Here is a 26,942-nt window from a genome sequence, read left to right on the forward strand (position 1 = left end):
AAACCAGACAGGCAAAATCCCACATTCGTGTTGAGTTGACACCTGGTGGGCAGGTGGGAGGCGCCCGAGCAGGCGCGCGTGTCCGGGGTGCTCGTGCCGAGGAGAGGGACTGAGGGGGCTGGGGTGGGGGGCCGACTGAGAAGGGGCGTTTGAATAAGGTCTGAGGGTGGCATGGGGGTGAGCCTGGGAGAAGGGCGGTTGGGCCTGTTGAAGAGGGCCGGGAGGCTGATGGGCTGGCCCGCGGGGACTGCGAGAAGTGCCCCCTCCATCCTGTCCTGACCCAGCTGCAGACGGAGCAGTGACAAGGAACGGAGGGGACTCCCCAGGCCAGGCTCCCCCATCAGACTGAGCCGGGGAGACGCGTTTTCCACTCCCCATTCCAGACAGGGGTGACGTTCGGGGCACCGCGGCCTAGACCCCCACCCTGATCGGGCCCTGAGTCTGGGGCTGTCTGTGGAGCTTTCTGAACCTTGGCAGATGTCAAGGTTCTAACCCTGGCTCTGCCACTTCCTCTTGGTGTGACTGCGCAAGCTGTGTCACCTCTCTGAGCCCTGGTTTCACATCTGTAAAATGGGTTGGCAGCCCAGGCCTATGACCTTGTCAGCTCCTTGAGGCCAGAGGTTTTATCTGCCTTGTTCACTGTGGTATCCCCAGTGCCTAGAAAAGTGCTTGGCACGCAGTAGGCGCTCAAGAACTGATTGTTGAATGAATGATTGGGATTGTTTGTGTGGGTGGTGGAAGTGTCTTAGGCCATGTCAGGATCTCGGGCTCCTGAGGTTCCCCAGGCCCGTGGCTCCCTGGGCTGGAGGGCAGGGGCTGGGAGGTGGCCGGAGGACTCTTGCGGGGCTGAGGGTCTGTCTGGTCCAGGGCTGCTGATAGCCTCAGATGGACCTCAGCCCCTCCTAGGCTTCAGTGTCTCCATTCATGTTGTGGGGGCAGGGCAGACGCCCTGCTGGGATGCCCTAGGTGCGACACACTTGCCTTGGGTTCGCAGCACAGATGCACGCGCACACACGGTGCTCCTGGGCCTCCCGGTGCCCGTCACTCTGAGCAGCGGCCCGACAGAGACAGGCCAGGCCAGGTGGGCCCTGCTCACGGCTGCTGTTTTGGCACCTACTCCACCCCACCGCTGGTGGTTGAAGCAGCAGCAGCCCCAGCTCACTGTGTGCCAGGCACGGGGCTCTGCGCTAGGCAAGCTTGATTTTGCCGCGCTTCCATAGCTGCCCTGTGGGGCGGGCAGCTTACAGACCAGAAACTGAGGCTTGGTGAGAAGACTGACTTGCCCCAGGTTTCAGCGACAAGGAGACAGCACTGGGGTTTGAACCTGGGCCCTCTGACTCCTGGACCAGTGCTCTGAAGGCTTGGCCCACAGGCTGTCTCTCACCCAGCAAGTTCTGCTCCAGGAATGGGTGAAGTGAGGAACACTGCTGGAGTCGCTCCTGCCACGTGCTGGTCACGTTTCTGACACAGCCTCAGCACGCCCTCTGCCAGCCCCGCCTGCCAGTTTAGAGGCCGACAGCATAGTGGGCAAGAGCGTGGACTCTGGACAGAGCGAACTCGGGTTCCAATCCTAGCCCTCCCAGTTAACAGCCGTGAGCCTTGGGCAAGTGACGGAGCCTCTCTGTGCCTCAGTTTCCTCATCTGTAAAATGAGATTGTTGTGAGGACGATTTTCCTTTCCTTCTATGTTTCTTTTTTTTCTTGGCTTCTTGGCGATGTATAAAACACCACAGGTAAGTGCCTGGGTTGTAAAGTCACCCCCAAACCAGGGTCCAGATCAAGAGCTGGAACAAGACAGTCCCCAGAAGCCCCCCACCCCCCCAAGCAGTAACCACTCCCCTAACTTCCAATAGCATAGGTGAGTTTTTCAAGTTTTATTTTGCTTTTTTCAATTGAGGTGAAATTTACATGACACAACACTAACCATTTTGAAGTGTTAATTCAGTGGCCTTCTGTACCTTCACGGTGTTGTAACCACTGCCTCTGTCTAGTTCCACAACGTTCTCTCCACCCTAAAAGAAAACCCTGTGTTGATTAAGCGGTCAGTCCCCATTCCTGCCGCCTCCCAGCCCCTGGCAGCCACCAGTTTGTTTTCTGTCTTTATGAGTTTACTTATTTTGGACCTTTCATATAAATAAATCCTGCGATGTGTGGCCTTTCTTGTCTGGCTTCTTTCACTTAGTGTAGTGTTTTGGGGGCTCATCCGTGTCATGGCGTGTATCAGTACTTGGTTCCTTTTTATGGCCGAACCACATTCCACTGTATGGATGCACCACATTTGGTTTTTCCACATGTCTGTTGCTGGACATATGAGTTTTTTCTGCCTTTTGGCTCTTGTGAGTAGTGCTGCCATGAACATTTGTGTACAAGAATTTGAGTACTTGTTTTCGGTTCTTTTGGGTATACACTTAGGAATGGAATCCCAGGTCATGTGTTTCATGTTTATAATCTGTATTTATATAGATTTTATAAATTGGGTCATATATTCTATATTTATGATCTGATACATGTATATATTTTTTTAAGATTGGCACCTGAGCTAACAACTGTTGTCAATCTTCTTTTTTTTTCTTCTGCTTTTTCTCCCCAAATCCCCCCAGTACATAGTTGTATATTATTTAGTTGTGGGTCTCTCTGGTTGTGGCATGTGGGACGCCACCTCAACATGGCCTGATGAGTGGTGCCATGTCTGCGCCCAAGATCTGAACCAGTGAAACCCTGGGCCGCCGAAGTGGAGCACATGAACTTAACCACTCGGCCATGGGGCCGACCCCCTGATCTAATACATTTTATATAATTAGATCATTTATGTATTCCATATATATGTAAAATCCAGCCATATATTCCATATTGATAATCTATGATGTATTCTATATTTAACTTTTTGTGAAAATGCCAAACTTTCCCAAAGGGCTGCACCATTTTCCTTTGTCACCAGCACTGCACAAGGGTTTCAGTTTCTCCACATCCTCTCCAACCGTGTTCTTTTTCTTTTTTAAAATTACAGCCTTTCTACCTGAGCGTGAAGTGGTATCTCATGGTTTTGATTTGCGTTTCCCTAGTGACTGATGGCGTTGAGCATCTTTTCATGGGCTCGTTGGCCTTTGTATATCTTTGGAGAAATGTCTATTCAGGTCCTTCGCCCACTTTTTAATTGGGCTGTTTGTCTTTTTCTTATTGAGTTGTAAGAGTTCTTTATATATTCTGGATACTAGATGCTTATCAGATACATGCTTCGTAAATATATTTGCCTGTTCTATTGGTTATATTTTTATTTTCTTGATAATGTCCTTTGCACCAAAGTTTTAAATTTTAATGATGTCCACTCTATTTTTTTCTTTTGTTGCTTCTACTTTTGGTATCATATCTAAGAATCCATCACCAAATCCATGGTCATGAAGATTTACCTCTATATATTCTTCTGAGAGTTTTATAGTTTTAGCTCTTATATTTAAGTAGATCTCTTCTGAGTTAATTTTTGTGTATGGTGTGAGGTAGGGGGCTAACTCTGTTCTCTGGCATGAAGATACCCAGTTGTCCCAGCACCATTTGTTGAAGATACTAGTCTTTCCCCATTGAGTGGTCCTGGCACTCTTGGTGGAAATCAGTTGACCATTGGTGTGCGAGTTTACTTTTTGAGTCTCGGTTCTGTTCTGTTGGCTTGTGTGTCTATGCTCATACCACACTGTTTGATTACTGTAGCTTTTTGATAAAGTTTTGAAGTCGGGAAGTATAAGTCCTTTTACTTGGTTCTTCTTTTTCAATATGGTTTTGGCAGTTTGGGATCCCTTGCTGTATCAGTTTGAATTCCATGTAAGTTTGAGAATTGGCTTTTCCATTTCTGCAGAAAAGGCTGTTGGAATTTTGATATGAGATGCGTTGAATCTGTAGGTTGCTTTGGGTGTGTTGGCATCTTAAATATATCAAGTCTTCCATCCGTGAATACAGGATGTCTTTGTGTTAAGTCTTTACTTTCTTTAAGCAATGTTTTATAATTTTTAGACTAAAATCTTTTGTCTCCTTATGCTACTGTAAACAGAATTGTTTTCTTAATTTTTTTCATTGCTGGTGTACAGAAACAACTGATTTTTGTGTGTTGATCTTGCTGAGTTTGTTTATTAGCTCTAGTAATTATTTTGTGGATTCTTTGTGATTGTCTATAGGATCATGCTATCTGCAAATAAAAATAGTTATCCTTCTTTTTCAAGTTGAATGCCTTTTATCTCTTTTTATTTTTCTTTTCCTCTCCCTAGAACTTCCAGTGCAGTGTTGAAAGCAGTGGTGAAAGTGGGCGTCTTTGTCTTGTCCTGGTCTTGGGGGAGAACTTTCAGTCCTTCGTCGTCGAGTGTGATGTTAGTTGTGGGTTTTCATAGATGCCCCTTATCATGTGGAGGAAATTCCCTTCTCTTCCTAGATTGCTGAGTATTTTTATCGTGAAAGGGTGTTGGATTTTGTCAAATGCTATTTCTGCATTGATTGAGATGATCATGTGTTTTTTTCCCTTTGTTCTATTAATGTGGTGTATCACATTGATTTTTCATTTATTGAACCACCCTTGCATTCCTGGGATAAAACCCGTTTCATCATGGTGTATGTTCCTTTTAATATGCTGTTGAATTGGAGGGTTTGCTGGTTTTTGAACTTTATATGCATGGAGTAATTTAATATCTACATTTGGAAGAATTTAATAAGTTAAAACCTACAAGATACTTAGGACAGTGCCTGGTACAAAGTACCGCTGTAGTATTATCTAATCATCATCCTTACCATCTTCCTCTTCAATTAATGCATGTCCCCATAAGAGGAAACAGACTCAGAGAAGACAAGCCACTTCCTGGTGGCCGCCCTGCCATCCTGCCTCCCCTTGTGCTGTGTGGATTAAGGGCCTGGCACAGTCTGCACAATGGGCTGATGATAAAGAGCATTTATTGAGTGCCTGCAGTGTGCTGGGCCCTAAGCTGGATGCCTATGGTGACCATCTCTTTTTTTTTTTTAACAGCTTGAGATATAATTCACATACCACTCAACTCAACCATTTAAAGTGTACCATTCAGGGGTTTTTCGTGTATTCAGAGTTCTGCATCCATCACCACAGTCAATGTTAGAACATTTTCACTGCCCTAAAAAGCAACCCGCTCTCCCCATTGGCCATCACCCTCCCGTCTTCCCCTAGACAACCCACCCTCCCCAGCCTTAGGCAACCACTGATCCACTTTTTTTTATAGATTTACCTGGTCTGAACATTTTATATAAATGGAGCCGTATGATTTGTGGTCTTTGTGGCAAGCTTCTTTCACTCAGTAGACGATACGGTTCACCCATGTTGTAGCACGTGTCCATACTTCATTTCCTTTTACCACCGAATAATACTCCATTGTATGGATATGCCACGTTTTATTTATCCATTCATTAGTTGGTGGACTTTTGGGTTGTTTTCCCTTTTTACTGTTATGAATAATCTTGCTATAGACATTTACATACAGGTTTTCGTGTGGCTATCCCTAGCAGCCCTCTGAGGAGCGAGTCCTGGTAGTGTATGTGTGTGTGTGTATACACACGGGGTGCTTGGGTATTCGTGCGTGGTTAGAACAAATGGAAGGGGTCAAGGGGCACTCAGAGGGCGCAGCAACAGTTACCCCCTGCCTGGCACAGTGTTGTGACATTTGATCCACCCGCACGGCTGTCCTGGCGGATCCCGGCCCATGGGATTTGGCCTTACAGGGCCACAGGGCATGTGTGTTTGGAAGCCTGGGCCTCCCCTGGGACAAGGCCACGCGCTGGCAGGGGTGACTTGCTGCTGGCCACACGCTGAGGCAGCTGCTGCCCTGGGGCACTGCCGCAGGCGCCTTCCTGCCAGGCGTGACCTCTGGGTCCCTGGGCCCAGCCCAGCCAGCCTGCGTCAGCAGGGCCGCCCTGAGGGTTTCTCTGGGAGAGGCCCTCTCCTGCCCGCCCTCCTGTCCACCCTCCCCCACCCCCCCACCAGGCTGCCCCTTGGGAAGGCGCCTGGCGCCCTGGGCTGCCTGCCCTGACCTCTCCCTGCCCCCGCCTTGGTTCAGGTGAATACATCAAGACCTGGAGGCCCCGGTACTTCCTGCTGAAGAGTGACGGCTCCTTCATTGGCTACAAGGAGCGGCCCGAGGCCCCCGACCAGACCCTGCCCCCCCTAAACAACTTCTCTGTCGCAGGTGCGTCTCCTGGCGGGCGGGCGGGTGGGCCAGAGTTTGGGTGTTCAGAGAATGGCTAGCAGGTCTTGAGAGCACATGGGGGTCTGCACAGTGGGGCTGTGAGTCTGACAGGGCCTCTTTGTCCTCAGATCTGTTTCCCACCTTTCCCTGTGCCACCTCTGTGTCAGCTGAGCCCAGGGGCTGTATGGTGGGCGATGTCGAGCGGGAAGAAGGGAGAAGCTAGGCACTTCCCCAGCCCTCTGCCCCAGGCAGCGCCCCCTCTGTGACTCTGGCTCCTGCTGGCCAGGCCCCGTGGCTCTGGCTGGTGTCAGGGGTCTCTGCTCTCTCGTACCAGCCTGCTCCCCTGTCCCTCTAACCTGGAGGCAGCCGTGGCCGCCTCTTCAACCGATGGCAGGGCTCACCTCATGTCCTCCGTCCCCTCTGTGTATCCGAAGTGGTGCCTTCCAGTTGGACTCTGGCCACTGAAAGTTTGGCAGGCCCAGAACCCTTGCCTGGCCGTGTAGAACCATGGTCCTGCCCCCTGCTTCCTTCCTTCCCTGCTGACCTGATCGGTCACCATGTCCTCGTTGTCCCACTTCCTAAGAACATTTCAGACAAGGCCATCTTTACTGTCACTTCTTGGCCCAGACCACTGTCCTCTCCTGCCCAGCTCCCTGCTCGTCCTCTTTCCCAGTGTCACCCCTCGAGAGTGCCCCCACTCACTCTCTCTGGAGTCCAGCCTCAGTCCCCTCTCTGTCCTGCTGAAAGCCTTGTCTTGGTGGCTTTCCCCGTGTACTAGTGACCGTGACATGGCTGTTCCCGGCCTCGTTTGTCACCTGAACTGCCAGCCTGTCCGGAGCATCTTCCTGCACTTTTCTTCCTGGGTGTCTGTCCTCTAGGTCCCTCACACCCACCGTGTCTCAAATGGGCCTTTGCGTTTCCCTCCGCTCCTCCCTTCTACTCCCTGTCTCCATCTCGAGAGGGCCCTGCTGCCCCTGGTCCTCATGTTGGGGACCTCTCCCCACCTCCCCTGTGGCCTGTCTAGCTGCCCTCTCCTCCTCTGCCCACGGCCCCAATCTGGTGCAGTCCCGGCCTCCTCCCTGGGCTCCCAGCCTCTGTTCTGTCCTGCCCTCTGCATGGCAGCCCGAGGGATCTGTCTAAATCTGTTCGTGTCCCTTCCCTGCTTAAAGCCTTCTGCAGCTCCCGGTTGCCCTCAGGACGAAGTCCAGGTTCCTCGCCCCCTGAGCCCTGGGGCTGGCCCCTGCCCGCCTCTCCACCCGTCTCCCCTCTCGCCTCCTCACGCCTGGAGCAGGACGTCCTGTGCCCTCCTGCACCTCTGGGCCTCTGTCCATGATGCCCCCTTCAGTCTGACTGCATTCCCTGTTCCTTCAGGTCTCAGTGCAGAGACGCCCCTGCCTCTGGGAAGCCCTGAGCCCCGGGCTGGCTTGGCAGCCTCCTAGGCTTCCTCGCATCACAGCCCTGACCACTGAGTCCTCATCGCTTAGTGGTCTGTCCCCCTTGCGCGCGCACACACACACACACACACACACACACACACAGGACCTTGAGCCCTGTGGGGCAAGTCCAGGGCTGTTTTGGTCACTAAAGTGTCTCAGCATCATCTGGCATGGGGCTGGCGCTCAGGAGGTGGCTCGCGGGCTGCAGGCTGGCACGGTTGTCCCCTCACCGTCCTGGCTGTGTCCTCTCTCTGCCTGCAGAGTGCCAGCTGATGAAGACCGAGAGACCACGGCCCAACACCTTTGTCATACGCTGCCTGCAGTGGACCACGGTCATCGAGAGGACCTTCCACGTAGACTCTCCGGACGAGAGGCGAGTCTGGGCCTCCGTGCGGCCGCCCTTGGAGAGTGGCCAGGCCCAGTGAGGAGAGGGACGCAGATGGACAGACTCCTGGGGGCCCTACTTGGGAGTTTTCCATTTCAGCCCTTCTGTGGGGTGGGGGAGTGTCTCCCTAGCTGGAGCTGGGAAGCAGGGGTTCTCAGTCTGCAGACCCCCGCTGTGCCGTCAGACTGCAGGCTGCCTTGGACGCACAGTGAGGGGGAGCTTGTTAACAGTACAGAGCTCTGGGCCCCTGATTGTCTGGAGATCTGTGCAAGGGCCCCGGAGCTACATTTTCAGTGAGCGTCTCCATTGACTTTGAGGCAGGAGGTCCAGAGATGCAATTTTAAAAAGATCGATTTAATAATCAGATCACATAGATTCTCCTAGCTCAAAAATCAGACAGTATAAGGAGGCGTCTGGTGGAAGCTTCCCTCTCACTTCTGCTCCCCTCCCCCGCCGCCTGCCACCAAGGTCACCACTGTCTCCTGCGTCCGATAGAGCTGCTTCTGGGCGGACAGGCTGCTCAGGTGGAGACTTTTGCCTTACAGCCCTTGTTTTCTCCTTTTACACAAGAGGTAGCATTGTCCACGGGCTGTTCTGAACTTTTCTACTTCTCGTATCCTGGGGAATCTTTCTGCTTCAATATAGAGAGAGCTGCTGCTGCTTTTTTCTTTTCAACCAGCTGGACGTGTATGTCCCCATGTTTAGCAGTTCTTTATTAATGATGAGGGAGGGCGTTTCCCGCCTTTGGCTCGTTACGAGCCATGCCACAGTGGAGTACCTCGTGTATGTCTCCTTTGCCACATGTGCAGGTAAATGTGTAAGGTGAATTCTCAGATGTAGGATTGCTGGGTTACAGGGAATGTGTATTTGGAAATTTGAGAACTGTTTCTGTTGGGCCCTGAGAGTGTCCACATAGCCACGTGTTTTCAAACATTTGGATTTTTACCAGTCTGATCAGTGGGAAATGGTACCTTATTTTAGCTGGCATCTCATGGGTTCAGCTGGCGTTTTCTCTCCGTTGGTGAGTTTGAGTGTCTTTTCATATATTCAAGGGCTGTGCGAGTTTCCTTTTCCGAACAGTCTGTTCTTATCCTTTGCCTGTTTTTCTCTTGGATAGTCTGTTTCTTATATATTAGGGAGCTTAGTCCTTTGGGATGAGTGGCAAATGTCCTTTCCTCACTTTAGCCCTTTAGGTGTCTCTTTGAGAAATACTCCTCTCACTTGTCTGTGGGGTGAGGATTCAGCTGACCCTCTGGAGAACCCTAAAACAGTGGCAAGAGAATTTTCTGCCCTGGTAGAAATGTTCTATACCTGCAGTGCCCGGAAGGGTAGCCATTGGTCACATGTGCCTGTTGAGCATTTGAACTGTGGTTAGTTCAACTGAGGAATGGAGTTCTTTTATTTAATTTAAATTTAAATAGCCACCTATGGCTAGTGGCTCCCTTGTTAAAGGGTGGGTTTCTAGAGTGAACACAAAACAATATCACAAGACTTCTTACCACAATCTGTACTGTAATTATCGTTGCATACCTTTGCAAGGGTAAAAATATACTCGCCCCACCAAGGGGAACAGAATTACCCTCTCAGGCCAGCCGAGGTGTTAATTAAAGCCTGGGGACCAAACCGTGGACGGCCAGTAAAAGCACATTGAAACCAGTCAGTGCCCAGGACCCGGGTGTGTTGGGCTGAGTTTTGAAGAACGGGTAGGAGCTGGCCATGGAGATAGGAAGGAGAAAGTGACTCCAGGAAAAGGGACCAGCATCACAAAGGCCTGGAGGTGAGGCAGCGTGACATTCCAGGGCCCAGAGGATCAAGGGCCAGGGGCCTGGAAAGGGGAAGTGCAGACCTTGGAGCTGGCAGCTCAGCCAGGGCCTGGCCTCCAGATGGAGATCCCCACAGGGCTTGGCAGGCGGTGAATCAATTGGGGTTTGTCACAGGGTTGCTAGAAGATTCAGGGGGATGATAAACAGGAAGCCCTTGGTTCAGCAGTACCTGGCACGCAGTGTGCAAGCCTGGAAAAGGAGCCGTGGGGAGCCGGCAAAGCAGACGGTTAGTAAGCAACACGCCGCTCTGGTTTCCATTTTAGTAAGATTACCATGCCCTTCAGTCGGGGGCAGAATCCCTTTCCTGAGCCTGTGGGGGCTGGAGGGCCCCGCCTCCCTCCATTGCTTGCACCTGCCGCTGCCACTGCTGGGAGAGCTGCTGGGACTGCTCTCAGAGCAGACCCCGGGTTCCTGACCTCAGCCCCGGGGAGGTGTGAGCCAGAGCCCACCAAGAGGGAGGCAGCTCTGCCCACGGCTGTTGTCACTGCCCCGCCGCACGTAGGCCTGAGCTTGGGGAGAACGGGGGGGCCGGGGGTGTAGTGGAGGGCCAGCAGGGCCACTCTGGGGACTGGCTGATGCTTAGCTGCTGTGGCGGCCCGCTCACTGGGCTTCCTGTCGCCTCTCTGCCTTCCCCAGTCAGCTCTCCCCGGGGCAGCTGGAGGGATGGCCCGCCCGCTGCCCACTTGTTGTTTCGGCCAAACGTTTAGTGTAATGAATGGATGTCCAGGTACCCTGTGCCTCGGTTCAGCAGCTCAGCCTCTGCCACGTCTGCCTCATCTGGCTGTGTTTTCTGCTGAGTCTTGAACTTCTCTTCATACTTGGTGACTCTTTCCTCCTCTGTGCTCCAGGCGTCTCCTCAGAATAAGGGCTTTCTCCCGTAGAATCATAGTGCCAGGATCACAGCGGAGATGATTATTTATGACCTATGTTAGTAACGTCCTCTCTGTATCATGCCGTACTGGAATTTCCCCAGTTGTCCACAAAATGTTGTTTTGCAAACCAGAATTCAATGAAGGTATACGTTGTCACTTGGGCCCATTTTAATCTAGTTCAGCCCTTTGTCTTTCTCCCCCCACCACATTGACTTTGTTTTGACAAGCCAGGCTGGTTGTCCTGTAGAAGGTCCTACACTGGATGTGCCTCATTATTGCCTTTTGGGACCGTTTACTTGTTCCTCTGTGCCTGTATTTCCTGTGAACCGGAAATTAGGTCCGGAGCAGGCCTGGCAAACCAGGGCCTGCCTCTTGTTTTTGCAGATAAAGTTTTATTGGAATGTGACCATGCCTGTTCGCTTACAAATGGCCTGTGGCTGCTTTTGCCTCACTGTGACTGAGGTGAGGAGTTGTCACAGAGACCGCATGACCTGCAAAGCCTGAAATAGTTGCAATTTAGCTCTTTATAGAAGTCTGCAGACCCCTGGGCTTGGCAGGTGTACTCAATAGTTCTTCACGTTGCTATGATCTTTTTAATGTAAATCTAATCTCGTAATTTCTCTGCTTCGAACTCTGAGTGGCCTCCAGTCCCTCTTGGAGTGAACTTCTGAGTCTGTGCCATATTCTACAAAGTCCTGCATGATCTGGCCTCCTCTCCAGAGTCATTGCCTACTGCCATTTCCCTCACTTTAGCCACACTCCTTGCTGGTCTCCTTGCTGTTCTGTAGACCTGCCAAGCACACTTCTGATCTCAGGACCTTTGCACTTGCTATTCCCTTTGCTTAGAACCTTCTTACCCCAGATATCATTGTGGTTCTCTCCTTAACTTCCTGAGGTCTCTGCCCAAGTGCTACCTTCTCAGAGTGTCCTGCCGTGCCCCTGTTGTCTCTGTTACCCTTACTGTGCTTTGTCTTCATAGCACCTATCTACTGCATGTGACATTTTCTGTTTATTTGTGCAGGGAACATAAATAGGTGCTCAGTAAATGTTTGTCGAATGAATAAAAGAATGATTAAAACATTCTCTGTTGAGCCAGACCCTGTTCTAAGGTTTTTATGTATGTTAACTCATTTGATCCTCACAACATTTCTAGGAGGTAGTGAAACAGGGCTCATGGTGGTGAGACAGCATGGGGAGTTATAGTGTAAAAGAAAGAAGATCTGAAGGGCCTAGGTTTTCCCCATCAGGCGGGGCTGGGCCTGGATCAGCCAGCAGACCCCGTGAGGGTGTCTGTGAACAGCGGGGGACCCCCGATACTCTCCAGCTGTAAACACCCCTCTGGGTTGGAGGACGGCCCTGGCTAGGGAGCAAGGCCCCATCTGCCCTCAGACCAGCAGTCGGCTGTTAGTCCTGAGGCCGCGAGGAGGACGGGCCTATGCGCTGAGGACAGCTCTGCCACCTCCGCTGCACCAGGCTTCCTGCCGGGGCCCGGGCTCCGGAGTCGGCCTGGTCGCTGTGCCCTTGCTCAGTGGGGCAGAGTTCCCTGGCTGTCCGGAGGAAGAGGAGGGGGGACGTGTGAAGGCGTGCCCCCTGGATCGCGCTCGCCGGCGCCTGCGCTTCTCTGTCTCGTCTGCCACGGCATCTCTGGCCCAGAGCTCTGCCACAGTCTCCTCATGCTTCCTCTCGCTGCCCCGAGCCGTACCGCACAGCAGCTGCTGCCTTAGAACAGGAATCAGATCTTGTCGGCCCTCGCGTAAACCTTTAGCGACTTCCCGTGAGGTTAAGGATTAGGATGTAAGTCCCTAACTTAGTGGCCCAAGGAGCCCGGTGTGGTCTGGGCCTCGCTTCCTTCCTACCCTCATCTCCATTCCCCTCTGTCGGGTCCAGCCACTGGTACCTGCTGGGCCTTCCGCAGGACGCTGGCTCCCTTCTGCTCAGGCCTTCGCCACGCTGTCCGCTCCGCCTGGATTCCTTTCCCTCCGGCCACTTTGCACGGCCACCTCCTTCCCTCCGCTTCGTGTGATTCTCAGCCATGTGCTGAGGGCCTGGTCTCTGTGCCGGTGATGGTCTACTGCCAGGGGCATCTTTCAGGTCCTGGCTTAACGAGCCGCTCGCTCAGAGAGGCCTTCCCTGAGCGCTGTCTGAGAAGGAGCTTCCCTCTGGTCCCTGCCTGGGACCCTCGCACCTTTGTCTCCTCTGTTAGCCCGGGAGCTCTCACGGAGCTCGTTCCCTGCTGCGCCCTCAGCGCAGGATGAGGCCTGGCGCTCACAGGGCCCCAGGAAGCACTGCCGGCTGGGGGAGTTCTCCCAGCAGCCCTCTGAGGCACTCCCTCTGTGCCAGGCGCTGCCCCGAGCGCTGTATGTCTAGTGTTTCGTTTCACCCTTACACGCCCCTCTAGTCCCGGCTCGATGTGTCAGCCAACTGAGGCAAAGCAGAGTCAGATGGCCTGCCCCCTGTGGCCTCCCGGAGGGGCCGAGCTAGGACTCGCGCCAGGCCAGCTGGTGCTCTCTCTCTGTGCTCTCACCGCTGTGTGTGCCCAGGGCACGTGGGAGGAGGACAGAGGCTGGAGAAGCGAGGCTGCTCAGGGTCCCCTGGCCCGTTCCCGGCGGAGCTGGGCTCCAGGCCCTGCCCTGGGCTCCCGGCTCCTGGACCCATGCTGTGCTCTGCCTGGTGCTGCCTCCCCCGCCCCGGAGCCCAGTGAGGGATGGGAAGGCTCCTGCAGGTTCCCCTGAGAGGAGAAGTGCTTTGCAGTGGTAGAGATGCCAGGGTCCCTGGGCCTTTGCTTGGTGGTTGTGCAGCTGGGCAGACGTCAGCCTCTGTGCCTCCGTCTCCTGGTTTGTAGAGGTCGGTGAAGAACAGCGCCTGCTTCACAGAGGTGTGGGGAAGACTCCAGGAGGCCGTTCCCGTCTGGCCCATGCGCTCCGCGAGCAGAGGGCCTTTGGGTTCCTCTTTAGTGGGGGGCCCTCTCGAAGGGGGTCCAGGTCAGAACTCCCAAGGGGCAGCACTCCTTCACTCTGCTCCTTGTCCCCGTGGCGTGGTGTCCCTTATTCCCTGAGCCTTCCTGTGAGAGCGCCCTGCTTGGCCCTCCTGGGCCTTGTAAGCTGTGGCTTTCACCAGAGAACAGCGGCGTGGGGCCAGGAGCGGGGCAGGCCTGGATGCTAGCCTCGGCTCTGCCACCTCCTGGCTGTGCAGCCTCCACAGGCGACGCCACCTCTGAGTGCCTCACTTTCCGCATCAGAAACACGCCCCCTACCCGTCTCCTGCTCTAGAGAAGAACAGACCAAGGTGGTGTCTGAGGAGCCGTTATTTTTCTCATCGTGTCTCTTGGGGGGAAGGAGGTGGGTTCCCCTGAGGGCTCTCCTTTGAGGGGTGGCAGGCATGGGAGCCCCGGCTCCAGGTGGGCACTCCCCTCTGCCCCAGACACCATGTCGCAAACGCTTGCGGAGTAGCCTGGACGGAGGCCCTTGCTTTGCCTCTGGGATTCCAGTGCTGCAGCCTTGCAACCTCGGTCCAGTTGGAACTGAATCAGGGGCTTGTCAGGCGTGGGAGAGCCCCAGTGACCCCCAGCCAACCCCCAGCATCCCTGTGGGTTCTGCAGCTCCCTGTGGGGCTGGGCACCTCGGCCAGGGTGATGGGACACGTCTGGGCCCCACCCAGTGTGTTTAGCACCTTCCTGGAGTTGCGCATCCTCTGTGCGCGGGGTCTGCGCACAGCAGCCCCCCAGCAGCTCAGCACATCCCCTGTCTACCGTGGAGCAGGCTGGCCACGAAGGGGAGCTTGCCCAGGTGCCAGAGTTGCCGTTTGAGACCAGCTGGCGTGGCCCCGGAGCCCATGGCCCTGATCGCCACTCTGCGGCCCCGAGAGCCCCTCCAGAGCAGCCCCTCGGAGCTGCCGTGGGTGCTCGTGGGGTGCACTCAGCATCCCTCATTCACGCAGCTACTGCTCATGGACTGTGGCCTCCGCCCTCCCAGGCAGAGAGGAGAGCACCCTGTGCATCTTAGTCTGCTGCTCGCTGTTCTCACGTGACAGCCCCTCAGGAGCTCTCTAGGAGATAGGTTCCTATCTTTTCTTCTTTAATATATTCACCACGTCTTAGGAGATTGGCAATTTTTCTTCAATCCCTGGACTTACACCCAAAGTGAGCATTTTAAAGTTTCTAAGAGGTCAGTTAGGATCTGACAAGCATATCGTGTGATGTGCCTCCCCCCGTTTTTGGAAGAACAGGAATATTCATGTAGGAATAGGGATTTATACTGTGATTTCTTCCAAACAGGGCGCGGGTTAAGGCAAGTTGAGAAATGCCAGCCTGAGGGTTGGTCAGGGACGGAAGAGGCCACTGCTGCCCTGCCTGGGTGTGCACCAGGTCTCAGTGCGAGCCCTGCCTGGGTGTGCACCAAGCCTCAGTGTGTGCTCTGCCTGGGTATGCACTGGGTCTCACTGTGTGCCCTGCCTGGGTGTGCACTGAGCCTCAGTGTGAGCCCTTCCTGGGTGTGTACTGGGTCTCAGTATATGCTCTGTCTGGATGTGCACCGGGTCTCAGTGCGAGCCCTGCCTGGGTGTGCACCAAGCCTCAGTGTATGCTCTGTCTGGGTGTGCACCAGGTCTCAGTGTGTGCCCTGCCTGGGTATGCACGGAACCTCATTGTGCGCCCTGCCTGGGTGTGCCCCAGACCTGTATACTGTCTGGGTGTGCACTGAACCTCAGTGTGCGCCCTGCCTGGGTGTGCCCCAGGCCTATATACTGTCTGGGTATGCACCGAGCCTTGGTGTGCACCAGGCCCGGGAGCTGCCGTGCTCACTCACTCCCCAGATACCCCCCTGGTACCTGCCCAGGCGTATGAGCAGACGGCATCCCTGCCCTCGTGGGGTGGACGCACATGGCTTTTAGGCCCCAGACTTGCCTAGGCTTGGGGAGGGCCAGCGTGCCGCCACTCGATGTTCGTGCTCACGATACTCACCCGTCTGTCTAGGAAGCACAGTCTTGTGTGAGCGAGGCCACTTGGAGAGGCAGAGCTCCGGGTGAGAAGGGCACTCCTGGGCTTGGTTGCAGCAAGCTTCAGCCAGTGGGGAGCTAGGCAGGAACCGCCCTGCCCGTTGGGCCCGGAAGGTCCCAGGCCCTCCGCGATTCTAGTTGCCAGGCTTGGAGCAGTCACTGTGCTTTTCTGGAATTTTGTTTGCTAATCCATGCCTCAGTTTCCCCATCTGTAATGCAAGAGGAGGGGTGAGTGCTCTGTACATGTGTGTTATTAGAGGACAGTGTAATGGCACTCGTCTTCACTCCTGACTCCCAGTTCTCCCTGGAGGCAGCCAGAGCCCGTGTCAAGCGTGCGCTTCCAGAGGTGTTTGTGCTGACGTGAGCGCATGTCTGTGTGTAAATTCCTTTTGCTTCTGACTCCAACAGTGTGATACTCTGCGCCGTTCCGCCCCTTCCTTTTTCCGCTTCAGATGTCTCAGGTCATTCCACGACCACATACAGACCTGCCTTGTTTGTTCTCTCTGCCTCGGAACGGCTCCTTGCACACATGCTTCAGATGTCTGTCCATCTCACGACCCCATCAGCTCAGTGCCGTTGCCAGGCTTCAGCGGGTCTAAGACAGCTCGGCCTGAGGTCACACCATTGTTTTATGTCATGTCGAGAGAGCAATACCCAGTTAAGTGAAGGCAGGCTGCCAACTGTGGGGTGCATGCGGACTCCAGCCATGTCAGCACATGGGAGAATGGGCTTGGTCTAGGACTGGTGGACTCCCAAATCAGTGCTCCTTGGTACATGAGGAAGTGGAGACTCAGAGGAGGGCACAACAGCAGGGTGGCCCAGGCTCAGCTTTGGGATCCCAGCCTTGTGTGACCTTGGGCAGGGGCCTCAGTGCCCCCTGGGGCCAGGGGACGAGTCCAGAAGATGTGTGGCTGGCCACACTCACCGGCCTCGTTGCACTTGCTGTGATTTGGGAGGTGATTTGGGAGGTACTCTGAGTTTTCTCATTCCTAGTGGACGTTTTGTTTTTCCCACCGTTCGTGTGGCTGTTGTGTAGACGTAAGCCATGTCCATGGCGGGGTTCAACATATCTTGGGTTGAGCCACCTAAAATCGTGTAGTGGGTGAAAAATGGGGGAAAGGACAGTTAGTATCATTCAGCCTCGTATTTTTTTCTTTGTGGTCTCTGGTCATTTTTATTTCTTTCTTCTAGATACATTTTCCTTCTCTACAGATAGAACAGTTTGCAAGTATCAAAAGAAAATTCTTTCCCAGCAAGTTCCACGTCATGAGTGACACAATTAGTTTATTGTTCTTAAACTCGGCTCCCTTCGGCTGGGACCTGCTTCTCTGTCCCCCTGCCACCTTCTGTTCCATGTCTCTGCCCCCCAGGACCCTCTGTCCCTGACGCAGCCTCCAGGCAGACAGCCCCGGCCTTGTAAGAGCCTCAGCTTTTTGGCTAATGGGTGCTGCCATTTACTCTCGGTTTTCTCTTACGAACCACTGGTGGCTCGTACACTTGAGCTCGTCCTTAGTTCCAGAGGAACTCGGAGGAGCGCAGTCTCTCGCTCCTTCAAGGCTCAGGGTGGTGGTCCATTTCCAAGTGGCTTGAAGAGAGCTGGTCTCCCCTCTGATCATTAATCGTTGCCTGACTTCAACATGGTGCTTCAAGTGGCACTCAGGCCAGGCCACTCCTGGGACCGAGGTGGTCTCTGTCCTTATCCCAGTCTTGCTCACTCCCGCCCACTGCAGCCAGGGGTCTGTAAAGTCTCCGTCCGGTCCCGTCCACTCTCCCCAGCTGAGACGGAGGTCGCCAGAATGCCCAAAGGTGTTTGCTCAGTTGCCTGTTGGAGGGCGTGGGGCTCAGCCCTTCCCACCCCGAGGCCCAGGCTCCCCGGGGCTCACGGCTCCTGTGACGTGTCCCCACACAGGGAAGAGTGGATGCGGGCCATCCAGATGGTCGCCAACAGCCTGAAGCAGCGGGGCCCCGGGGAGGACCCCATGGACTACAAGTGTGGCTCCCCCAGCGACTCTTCGGCGGCCGAGGAGATGGAGGTGGCGGTTAGCAAGGCGCGGGCCAAGGTGGTAAGTGCTGGGGGCGGGCGGCCGAGGGTGGGGGCTGCCAGTCTGTGAGGAGCCTGCTTCCCCGGCGCTGGCCCTGCTGCCCTTGGTTTCCATACAGAGTGTGCAGGGGCCACCAGGACACTTTCTGACTGCCCTGGAGGATGGGTGATTGTGGTGTAGATGCCCCAGGGCTGCCCTGTGCCCAGGGGCTGAGGGCAGCGTCACCCTGAGAGGTCGTGAAGACCTGTCTCCCCACCTCAGAGTCCTCCCAGGGCCGCGTGCCTGGGAGCACCCAGTGGTGGGAGCGCCTTGGTCCGAAGGCCACTGCAGAGCAAGCAGTGGCTGCACATCCTCCCTTCCTGCTCACGCCTGAGCATCTTGGCAATAGGCTCTCCGAGTTTTCTTTCTTTGTTAAAATTTCCTCCCATGGGCCGGGTGCCAGGCACTGACTGCCCTGCTCTCCCCATGCCCGGCAGACCATGAACGACTTCGACTATCTCAAACTCCTGGGCAAGGGCACCTTTGGCAAAGTCATCCTGGTGCGGGAGAAGGCCACTGGCCGCTACTACGCCATGAAGATCCTGCGGAAGGAGGTGATCATCGCCAAGGTGGGTGCTCCCAGGGCTGCCGTTGGCTGGCCTCTGTGGGGGCACAGTCCGGAGCCAGACTGCAGTGGGGAGCACGCATGGGGCCAGGACACTCACCGTGCCTTCTGCTGCTGAACTGTCCTTTCCCGCACCCAGACCCATCCCCTGGGCTCCGTCCCATAAGTCCCCAGTCAGAGAGGGGGAGCCTGAGGCCCAGGGAGAGAGGGCCTGCCTGCCCCCGTCCCCGAGCCTGCGGATGCATGTGCAGTGTCTGCCTGGGCCCCACCCAGCAGGGCTGTCAGGGCCTGAAAGGCGGTCCCTCGCGACGATAAAGGGCCTGTGGGGAGGCGCCAGGGTAGGGGCTTGGCTCGGGGTGTCTCATTCGGAGGCTGGGCCAGGAGTGGAATTCTATTCCTTCCTTCCTTACTTAAAGAGTTTAAAATGGAAAATTCCTAAAGTACACAAAATTTTCAAAAGACAAATAAATATAACGGGCTCCCTTGTAGGCATCATCCAGCTTCAACAATTTGGCCAATCTTGTTTTTATTAGCTGTGCCCTCCCTTCTTTTTGTTCTGGAATATTTTGAGGCATGCTGTAGACATCATATGCTCTCGCCCATACATCCTTAGATGTGTATCTTTAGCAGATGATGATTTTAAAGACTATAATCGCAGTACTATGATCGTATCCAACAAAGGGAACAATTCCCGATGTCGTTGGTCCAAGGCAGGGTTTCTCAGCCTCAGCGCTGTTGACATTTTGGCCTGGGTCATTCTCTGTGGTGAGGCCACCCTGTGAACCATAGAGGGGTATCTGCGTCCCTGGCCTCCACCCACTGAAGCCGTTAGTACTCTCCCTGCTTCCCCCTGTTGTGACAATCAGAAATGTCTGTAGACGTTTTCACCAGACGTCCCTTGGGGACAGATGCACCCTGGGGGGTGCCGGAGTCTGGGTCCTGCAGGTGGGTCGGGATTTTTAACAGCTCTCCAGGTGACTGCTGTGAATTCAAATACCAGACTCGAGTCTGCATTAGAGCTGCCAGGAGGGCCCGTGAAACCCGTGCTGCGCTGCCCCCGAGTTTCCGGTTCCGTGGGTCTGGGGAGGGGCCCCAGAATCTGCACTTCTCCACACTCCCAGGTGATGCCGAGGCTGCCAGTGTGGGGCCCACACACTGAGAGCCGCTGCTCCACAGCCTGAGTCCTGGTTAGATCCAGTTCCTTCTTTCGGCAGGAACATTTATAGGTGGCAATGGCCATGGCGTCACCTCAGGGGTCTCATGATGTCTGTTGGTTCCCCCTTGGGGGTGTTAAAACGGGCCTGTGGGGTCAGGAGGTGACAGCTTGCTCCCTCCGTCGTGAAGTCTCCAGGGACTTCTCACCTTGTGGTTTTGAGAGCAGCCACTGACGGTCCTTGTCAGGGTCCTTTGTGTCGTCAGGGCTTGCGAATGATGACGCCCCCCTGCTGTTCTCTGGATGTTGGCTAGGCGTGGAGTTGTGCCTTACCAGGACCTTGCTCCCCTGTCCCTCAGGTTGGGTGGGGGCAGGCATGGTGTTGCCCCCCAGCCCCTCACCTGGCCTCTGTCTGCAGGATGAAGTTGCCCACACGGTCACCGAGAGCCGAGTCCTCCAGAACACCAGGCACCCGTTCCTCACCGTGAGTGGCACTACCCTCAGGCCCAGCCGGGCCTGCCTGTGTGCCGTGGTGGGGGCTCCAGGCCGGCCCTTTGGACGGAGCTCAGGGAAAGAGCCCAGCCCTGCCACTACGAAGCAGAGACTTCTGGTGGGCCAGGCGGTGTTGGGCTCCCCAGATGGCCTGAGCCAAGAGCTTCTCCATAGGCGATGCCTTCTTGTCAGCACTTCTGCTGACCGATAGGGTCACATTGCAAGATGGCCCCAGGAGAGCATGGCTGCTGCCTTTATGAGTTTGACCAGCCCGGCTGGTCAAAGTGGGAACATTATTTTGTTTTAAAATGTGATCCTAAAAGCAGATGTCTCGTTGTGCTGCCTGTCAGCACAGGCTGAGCAGACAGCTCTTTGGGCTGTAGTCTCCACCATGGCCAGCAGCCATCAGTTAAATGGACCATGTCAAGGGTGGCTTATGGGTCACTTCTTTAGCTCCGTTGCTGTCCAGCTGTCCTATTAAGCCACATTTGTCCAGATGAAATCTTACGAGGTACTTGGTGTAGAAGACAGGGAGCGGTGTCCTGAGCAGAGGGCTCACCCAAGGGTCCTCTGACATGTTCTCTATAGGGCTCCTCAGAGCAGTCTGGAAACTACTGTTAGTTGGCAGATCGTTTCTCCATCCTGTCTTTGGGGTCAGCTCCCAAGCCACTGCCGACTCCCAGCCAGCACCCTTCATGTGTGTATAAGTTGCACACATTTGACTGTGAAATAGGAGGAGGAAGAGAGGTGTCAGACGGCCCTGGATGCTCAGGGCATAGTCTCTTCCCGGCCATGCCTTGGCTGGAGGCAGAGGGCTGGAGGCAGAGGACAGGATCGTTGAGCATGGGCCCCTTTCCCTGCCGCCCGAGCCTCGAGGCCACTCACACAGCCCACACGGTGGAGCCGGGATTCGAGCCCTGGCTGGCTCATTCCCACGGCCCGGGCCCAGCAGGGGGTGTGTGTGCAGGGTTCCACCTCCTACCCGGGCCGCCTGCCTTCCACAGGCCCTGAAGTATGCCTTCCAGACCCACGACCGCCTGTGCTTCGTGATGGAGTACGCCAACGGTGGTGAGGTGAGCTGCGCTGCCCCCACCCGGCTGTCTGGCCGGCTCCTTCTGAGTGTGGGGGAGGCGAGAGGAACTGTGGGTGAGACAGCAGGGGCGGAGGGAGACGTACTGGACGTCATCTTGGTCCATCTTCCCCCTGCCCCTTGACCAGGCATCATCATCTCAATTTTGCAGGTGGGGAGACAGGCTCAGAGAGGTTAAGTGGCTTTCCCAAGTTTACACAGCTAGTGAGTTGGCGGGCAGGATACAGACTGAGGTCCAGAGGGGTGGAGAGGGCTGTGGGGTGGTTGGCTGACAGCTCTGTAAAAGATGTTCTTAAAAGCTGCAGAGACAGTGTGTGTGGGCCAGTCCGCCGGTCCTTGGCTTTGCCTGAGTCCTCCTGGCGCAGAGGGCTCCGCTGCTCCTTGTCCCCGACACCCTTCCCTCTGCACGAGCTGTACTCACTGGCTCGTGATCCTTGGCTCCGTCTGTCCCATTTGGTCTCACAGCTTCTTGTCACTTGCTCATGACTGTGTCCCCTGCTTCCTTGCGGTCACTCCGTCACCTGTCCCCTCACACTGCCCCCTTCCTTTCTTCTTGGCGCCTGCTGTCTGTCCTTCGCTCTTCGTCCTCACTCGTTGTCTTGTACTCATGTGAGCTCTTATCTCCTCACTGTCCGTCACTTGTCCTTCTTGCTGTCTCTTGCTGGTTCACGGAGCGGGTGTCACCGTGTCACTGGGCCGGGGGCCGGCGGGCAGTGTCCCTTCCTTCCCTCGTCTGGGCCGGGGTCTGACCTCCCCGCCCTCCCCCTCCGGCAGCTGTTCTTCCACTTGTCCCGGGAGCGCGTCTTCACGGAGGAGCGGGCCCGCTTCTATGGCGCGGAGATCGTCTCGGCCCTGGAGTACCTGCACTCTCGGGATGTGGTGTACCGCGACATCAAGGTGAGCCTGCACCCCCAGGGGTCCGCGCTGGCCCCCAGCGCACCCGGGCCCTCTGCCCTCCCTGCCTGGCCTCCCCTTCTCAGGAGGCTCTGTCTTGTCCGTGCACCTGTGTCCAGCTCCCTCGGGGGACGCCCCTTCGCCCAGCCCCAGGGGTGCTTCTGCAGCTGGCAGCCTGGGCGGGCCTGCCACTGTCATGAGTGCTCACGCCTGGGCAGCCTCAGGGCGTAAGTTGGTGCAGGTGCTTTAGAAGACGGCCTGGCAGGGTCCACCAGCAGGGGGCGTGCATGTGCGCTGTGAGCTGGGTCCCTGTGTCCACCTCACAGCGTGGACGTGGGTGCTCCCAGCAGCGTTCTTCACACTAACCCCCTACTGGGAGCAGCCCTAGTACCTGCGCTGGGAGAGCAGAGAAAATGCAGCGCGGTGTGTTCACACGCCGGGACCTACGCAGCCCCGCGCACCGGCGAGGACGGAGTTACTGCTCTCGGTTGGGGGGTTGAGAACAAGGAAGGGGGCTGCGGGGTTCTGAGGGGCTGCTGATGCTCTTTCCTGACCTGGTAGAGGTTACCTGACGGCCCACTGAAGTGCCCCTTTGTGTTTAGTAAAAATGGGAGAAAGAAAGTGTTCCTCACATCTGAGGTTGGAAAGCGCAGCCTGCTGTCGGGGAAGCAGGGGCCAGGCCTGGCTTCCGACTCTCACCGCCCGGCTTTGTGCTGGCTTCCCTGGGGGGCAGCTGGGGGGCGCAGGTGTTGAGCCTCAGAGGGTGAGGGCTTAACCTGGTGCCGGGGGTGTGGCCCGCGGCCCAGCCTGGAGCCCCGGCATGACAGCTGCCACCCCCGGTCATGGCCCCTTTGGGGAAGGGTTGAGGGGTGTGTGGGGTTTCGAGGGGTGGCAGGAAGCCCTGGGAGGACGTGTCCCCGATACAGTGACTTTCCCTATAGCTGGAAAACCTCATGCTGGACAAAGATGGCCACATCAAGATCACTGACTTCGGCCTGTGCAAGGAGGGCATCAGTGATGGGGCCACCATGAAGACCTTCTGTGGGACCCCTGAATACCTGGCTCCCGAGGTGTCTGGGGCTGGAGGTCCAGGGACGTGTGAGGCCAAGGGCGGAGGGGCCCTCAGACCGCTGTGCTTCCCACACCCAGACCCTCTGAGGGCAGGGCTCCCACCTTTAGGCTGCCGTCCCCAGCCCCGGGCCCCTCGCAGCTCCTCGGTCCTGGGGTGCGGGCCCGGCCCTCATCGCCCCTCCCCGTCAGGTGCTGGAGGACAATGACTACGGCCGGGCTGTGGACTGGTGGGGGCTGGGCGTGGTGATGTACGAGATGATGTGCGGCCGCCTGCCCTTCTACAACCAGGACCACGAGCGCCTCTTCGAGCTCATCCTCATGGAGGAGATCCGCTTCCCGCGCACGCTCAGCCCCGAGGCCAAGTCCCTGCTTGCTGGGCTGCTTAAGAAGGACCCCAAGCAGAGGTGAGGGCTGGCGTCTGTCCTGCCCAGCCCAGTGCCACCTGCTGCCAGTGTCCCTTCCGCCCAGAGGGGACAGCATCCACAGGTGCAGTCGCTCCTGGGTGCGTGGTGTGTGTTGTCCCCACACAGCCTCTGACAGTCCCCACAGCTGGCACTTAGCATTCCTCTGGGGCCAGGCCTATCCTTAGCCCTCTGCCTGCGTTGCCGTGTCTTATGGGGACGCTGAGGAACAGGGCGGCCCCGTGCCTGGCCTAGGGTCACCAAGTCTCATGCGGCAGAGCCAGGATGTGACGTGGCCGTCGCGCCCGCCCTCTCGGCTCTCCTCCTGGACTAGGGGACGAGGGGCCAGGTTGCAGTCTCCCGGCTCTGACCCCGGCCCCGTGAGCTCCCTCCCCAAGCCTCGTTTCCTCTTCTGTGGTTTGTGACCGGGTCAGAGTGGTTAAAGCTGTTCAGGGCCTGCACTGAAAGCTCGTCTCCCAGAGCCTGGCTGCCCGGGAGGTGGGTGCTCATGGCCGTCTCTGCCCAGGCTCGGCGGGGGGCCCAGCGATGCCAAGGAGGTCATGGAGCACAGGTTCTTCCTCAGCATCAACTGGCAGGACGTGGTACAGAAGAAGGTGAGCGCCTGCACCTGCCTGCTGCCCGCAGGTGACCTTGGCCGAGGCCTGCTGTCCTCAGGGTCCTGAACCTGGGCTCCTCTCCTCCGCAGCTCCTGCCACCCTTCAAACCTCAGGTCACATCCGAGGTCGACACGAGGTACTTCGACGACGAGTTCACTGCCCAGTCCATCACCATCACCCCCCCGGACCGCTGTGAGTGCCTGCGGCTCCTCCCCCATGCGCTGCCTGGCTTGGGGGGGTCTGCTCTCGACCCCATTCTCCAGAAGGAAGCTCGCAGGCCCCCAGATCTGGGCAGCTGACCCTTCGGTCTGCTTGTGGGGCTTTTGCTCTTGGTCCACTGTGGGCCCCGTGGGGTTCCCAGGAGCCCTGACAGTGCATCCCGGAGCTCAGGGGAGAGGCCTGGCAGGAGCTGCTGGGAGTTGTCAGGGCTGACGTGGCACGTTCTCGGTGGGCTTCCCATGTCGCTTAGGGCTCTGGGACTGTATTGGTCCATTGAGTCTACGGCTGGTTGGGTTCTTACTCTCACCTGTCCAGGGCTGGGCTCTGCTGGGGACACAGCAGTGACCGAGACAGCCCTGGGCCCTGCCCTCAGGAGCTCCCAGTCTAGGTAGGGTGACAACCCAGAGGGGTCAGGGCAAGGGTGTAGGAATACAAGCCCAGAGGAAATGCCTGACTTGGCCTGTGAGTCAGGGAGGGCTTCCTGGAGGAGGAGGCAAGGCAATTGAGACACGTTCCTGGCAGAAAGAACGACACGTGGGATGCCCAGAAATGGGCACATCGTATGTTCAGGAACGATGGGAGCACTGCAGAGGTCCAAGGAGAGGGGAGGGAGAGGGCGTTGGGCTGAGCAGGAGGATCTGGGGGCTGCTGGGAGGAGCGAGGCCTTGTTTCCTGGGGAGCGGTGGAAGGGCTTTGTGCAGAGGAGAGACAGGGCTGCCTCAGGGCTTTAGAAAGTGCCCTGGCTGCGTGTGGAGGACTGTTGGGGGCGGGAGTGGCGGCCAGGGCAGGAGGCTGGGGCAGAGAGGTCCGGGCTAGACTGCGGGGTGGGGGTAAGAGGGGAGCAGAGGAGCCGGGGGTGCTCTGGAGGCTCGCTCAGGCTGGCTCTGCCTGGGGGTGGGGCTGACTCAGGGGCTCTGTCAGGGAGGACCTCACTGAGCCCTCTGTCCCTCTCCTGGACGGCCACCAGCTCAGGGCTTACGCTGGGGGCTGCCTGCTTCCTTCCAGGCGGGGTCCCCCATCCCCCGGCCCCAGGGAGTGCAGGCGGGCTGCCGGGCCCTCGCAGGCTGGTCTCCCCAATCTGCTCCACCGACCCCACAGATGACAGCCTGGGCTCGCTCGACCTGGACCAGCGGACCCACTTCCCCCAGTTCTCCTACTCGGCCAGCATCCGCGAGTGAGCGCCCGCTGCCGCCACAGGACGCACGCACGGCCGCCACCACCGCCGGGGGCTTCGTTCTTTTTTTTTTTTAACTTTTTATTTTGCCTTTTTTGTTTGCGTCCCCATCCCTCACCTCCTTACCCCCATTTCCAGTTTTTTCTTCAGCCCTCTGCCAAACTCCCCTTGCGGTCCCCGCGGCCCTGCCTCCAGGACCCTGTCCTGCGCTCACCTCTGCCAGACCGGGAGTCGCCGCCTGCCCCGGGACCAGCCGTGGGCGCTGAGAAGGGGCCGGTTTTGAGCAGCGTGAGCCCCAGCGGGGCCAGACAGGGGCCTGCATCCGCCGGGTGCCCAGTGACAGCACGCCGGTGCTGCCTTCCCTGCCCCGTCCTTAGGCTCTGAGTGGCCTGGCGAGGGGCAGTCCAGCCCCCTCCCCCACGGGGGCAGAAAAGCAATAATGTCCAGGGCCGGGCGGGGGCCTTCGGAAGCTGTGGGGTCGGGGCTTAGGGCTCCCTCCTGTGGATGGGGCCCAGTCGACCCTGTGGGGGACCAGCGGGGCCCAGAGGTGGGCGCTGCCTCCTGGCCCTGCCTTCCCCCACCCCCCAAGCTGCTCTCCTGACCTGCGGGTGAGGCAGGAGGAACATTTAGGGGCTAGTCCCCGGCCCCCCGCCCCGTGCCTTACCAGGGCTTCCTTCCAGCCGGCCTTACCTCCCACTGGCCCCCGGGCCTGGCCCCATCCCTTCTGAGGGTGGGGCCTGGGTCACCCCCTTCTCTGCCTGGGGCGGAGGGGCGCCAGCCTCGGCTGTTACACATCTCACACCGAGACAGTATTGGGCCCCACGGACTTGGGTCGAGGAGCAGGTGGGGGCGGGGGTCTCTGGTACGTACCGGGGTGGGGGCCTCTGGGAACGGAGGCTCCAGGCCACCTCACCCCTCCCCCTCTCCAGGCCCCACGTTCTGCAGCCTTAAGGTGAACGTGTGTCAGTGCTGTGGGCACTCGTGTGCGTGCCCCGGACTGTGTGTGTCCATGGGCATCCCTGTGCATCTGGGACACAGGTGCACACGGGTGTGTGTGTGCATGCGTGTTGGGTATGTGTGTGCGAGGGCAAGCGTGTCCCGGCCTCGAGTGTGGTGTGTGTGGGCTCAGGCCCCTGTCCCAGGCCCGAGCATCTCATCCCGTGGGGGAGGGGTGCTGGCCTAGTGGGGGAGCCACGCCTGGGGTCCACTTGCTGCCCTGCCCCCCTCCCTTTCCCTCCCCTCCCCCCCAACATCTCCAGGTGTTTGGAATTTGGTTTTTCTGGTTTTGCTCTCCCCACCTCACCTTCTGTACTAGGTAACTCACAGAGAGACATCCTGGGGTGGGGTGGGGTTGGTTTGGGTGGGTGGGGGTCTTTTTTTCCTTTTGTGTGTGTCTGTCATTGATCTGACAATTCTCTCTCCTCCCCCCTGGCCTTTCCCCGTTCCTCGTATTTGTACGGTACAAGCAATAAAGACACTCGTTTTAGACCGGG

At 56.9% G+C, this 26,942-nt stretch overlaps 1 protein-coding gene across 5 annotated transcripts in view; it reads left to right on the plus strand.

Annotated features, from left to right (window-relative positions):
- AKT2 (AKT serine/threonine kinase 2) overlaps positions 1–26,942 on the plus strand; it is a 46,533-nt gene extending 19,591 nt beyond the window's left edge. For 4 of the 5 annotated variants that reach the window (XM_046681529.1, XM_046681532.1, XM_046681531.1 and 1 more), the window contains exons 3-14: positions 6,056–6,184; positions 7,882–7,993; positions 17,602–17,755; positions 18,211–18,342; positions 19,910–19,975; positions 20,988–21,056; positions 21,848–21,970; positions 22,909–23,037; positions 23,228–23,442; positions 23,966–24,053; positions 24,146–24,248; positions 25,281–26,942. In XM_046681529.1, coding sequence (XP_046537485.1) covers positions 6,056–6,184; positions 7,882–7,993; positions 17,602–17,755; positions 18,211–18,342; positions 19,910–19,975; positions 20,988–21,056; positions 21,848–21,970; positions 22,909–23,037; positions 23,228–23,442; positions 23,966–24,053; positions 24,146–24,248; positions 25,281–25,453 — 1,493 coding nt within the window. In that variant the 3' untranslated portion in view covers positions 25,454–26,942. The remainder of the gene's footprint in view (positions 1–6,055; positions 6,185–7,881; positions 7,994–17,601; positions 17,756–18,210; positions 18,343–19,909; positions 19,976–20,987; positions 21,057–21,847; positions 21,971–22,908; positions 23,038–23,227; positions 23,443–23,965; positions 24,054–24,145; positions 24,249–25,280) is intronic. The other variant, XM_046681534.1, reaches the window with a different exon arrangement.

The sequence above is a fragment of the Equus quagga genome, chromosome 13 (genome assembly GCF_021613505.1).
Source record: "Equus quagga isolate Etosha38 chromosome 13, UCLA_HA_Equagga_1.0, whole genome shotgun sequence".
Classification (NCBI taxonomy): domain Eukaryota; kingdom Metazoa; phylum Chordata; class Mammalia; order Perissodactyla; family Equidae; genus Equus; species Equus quagga.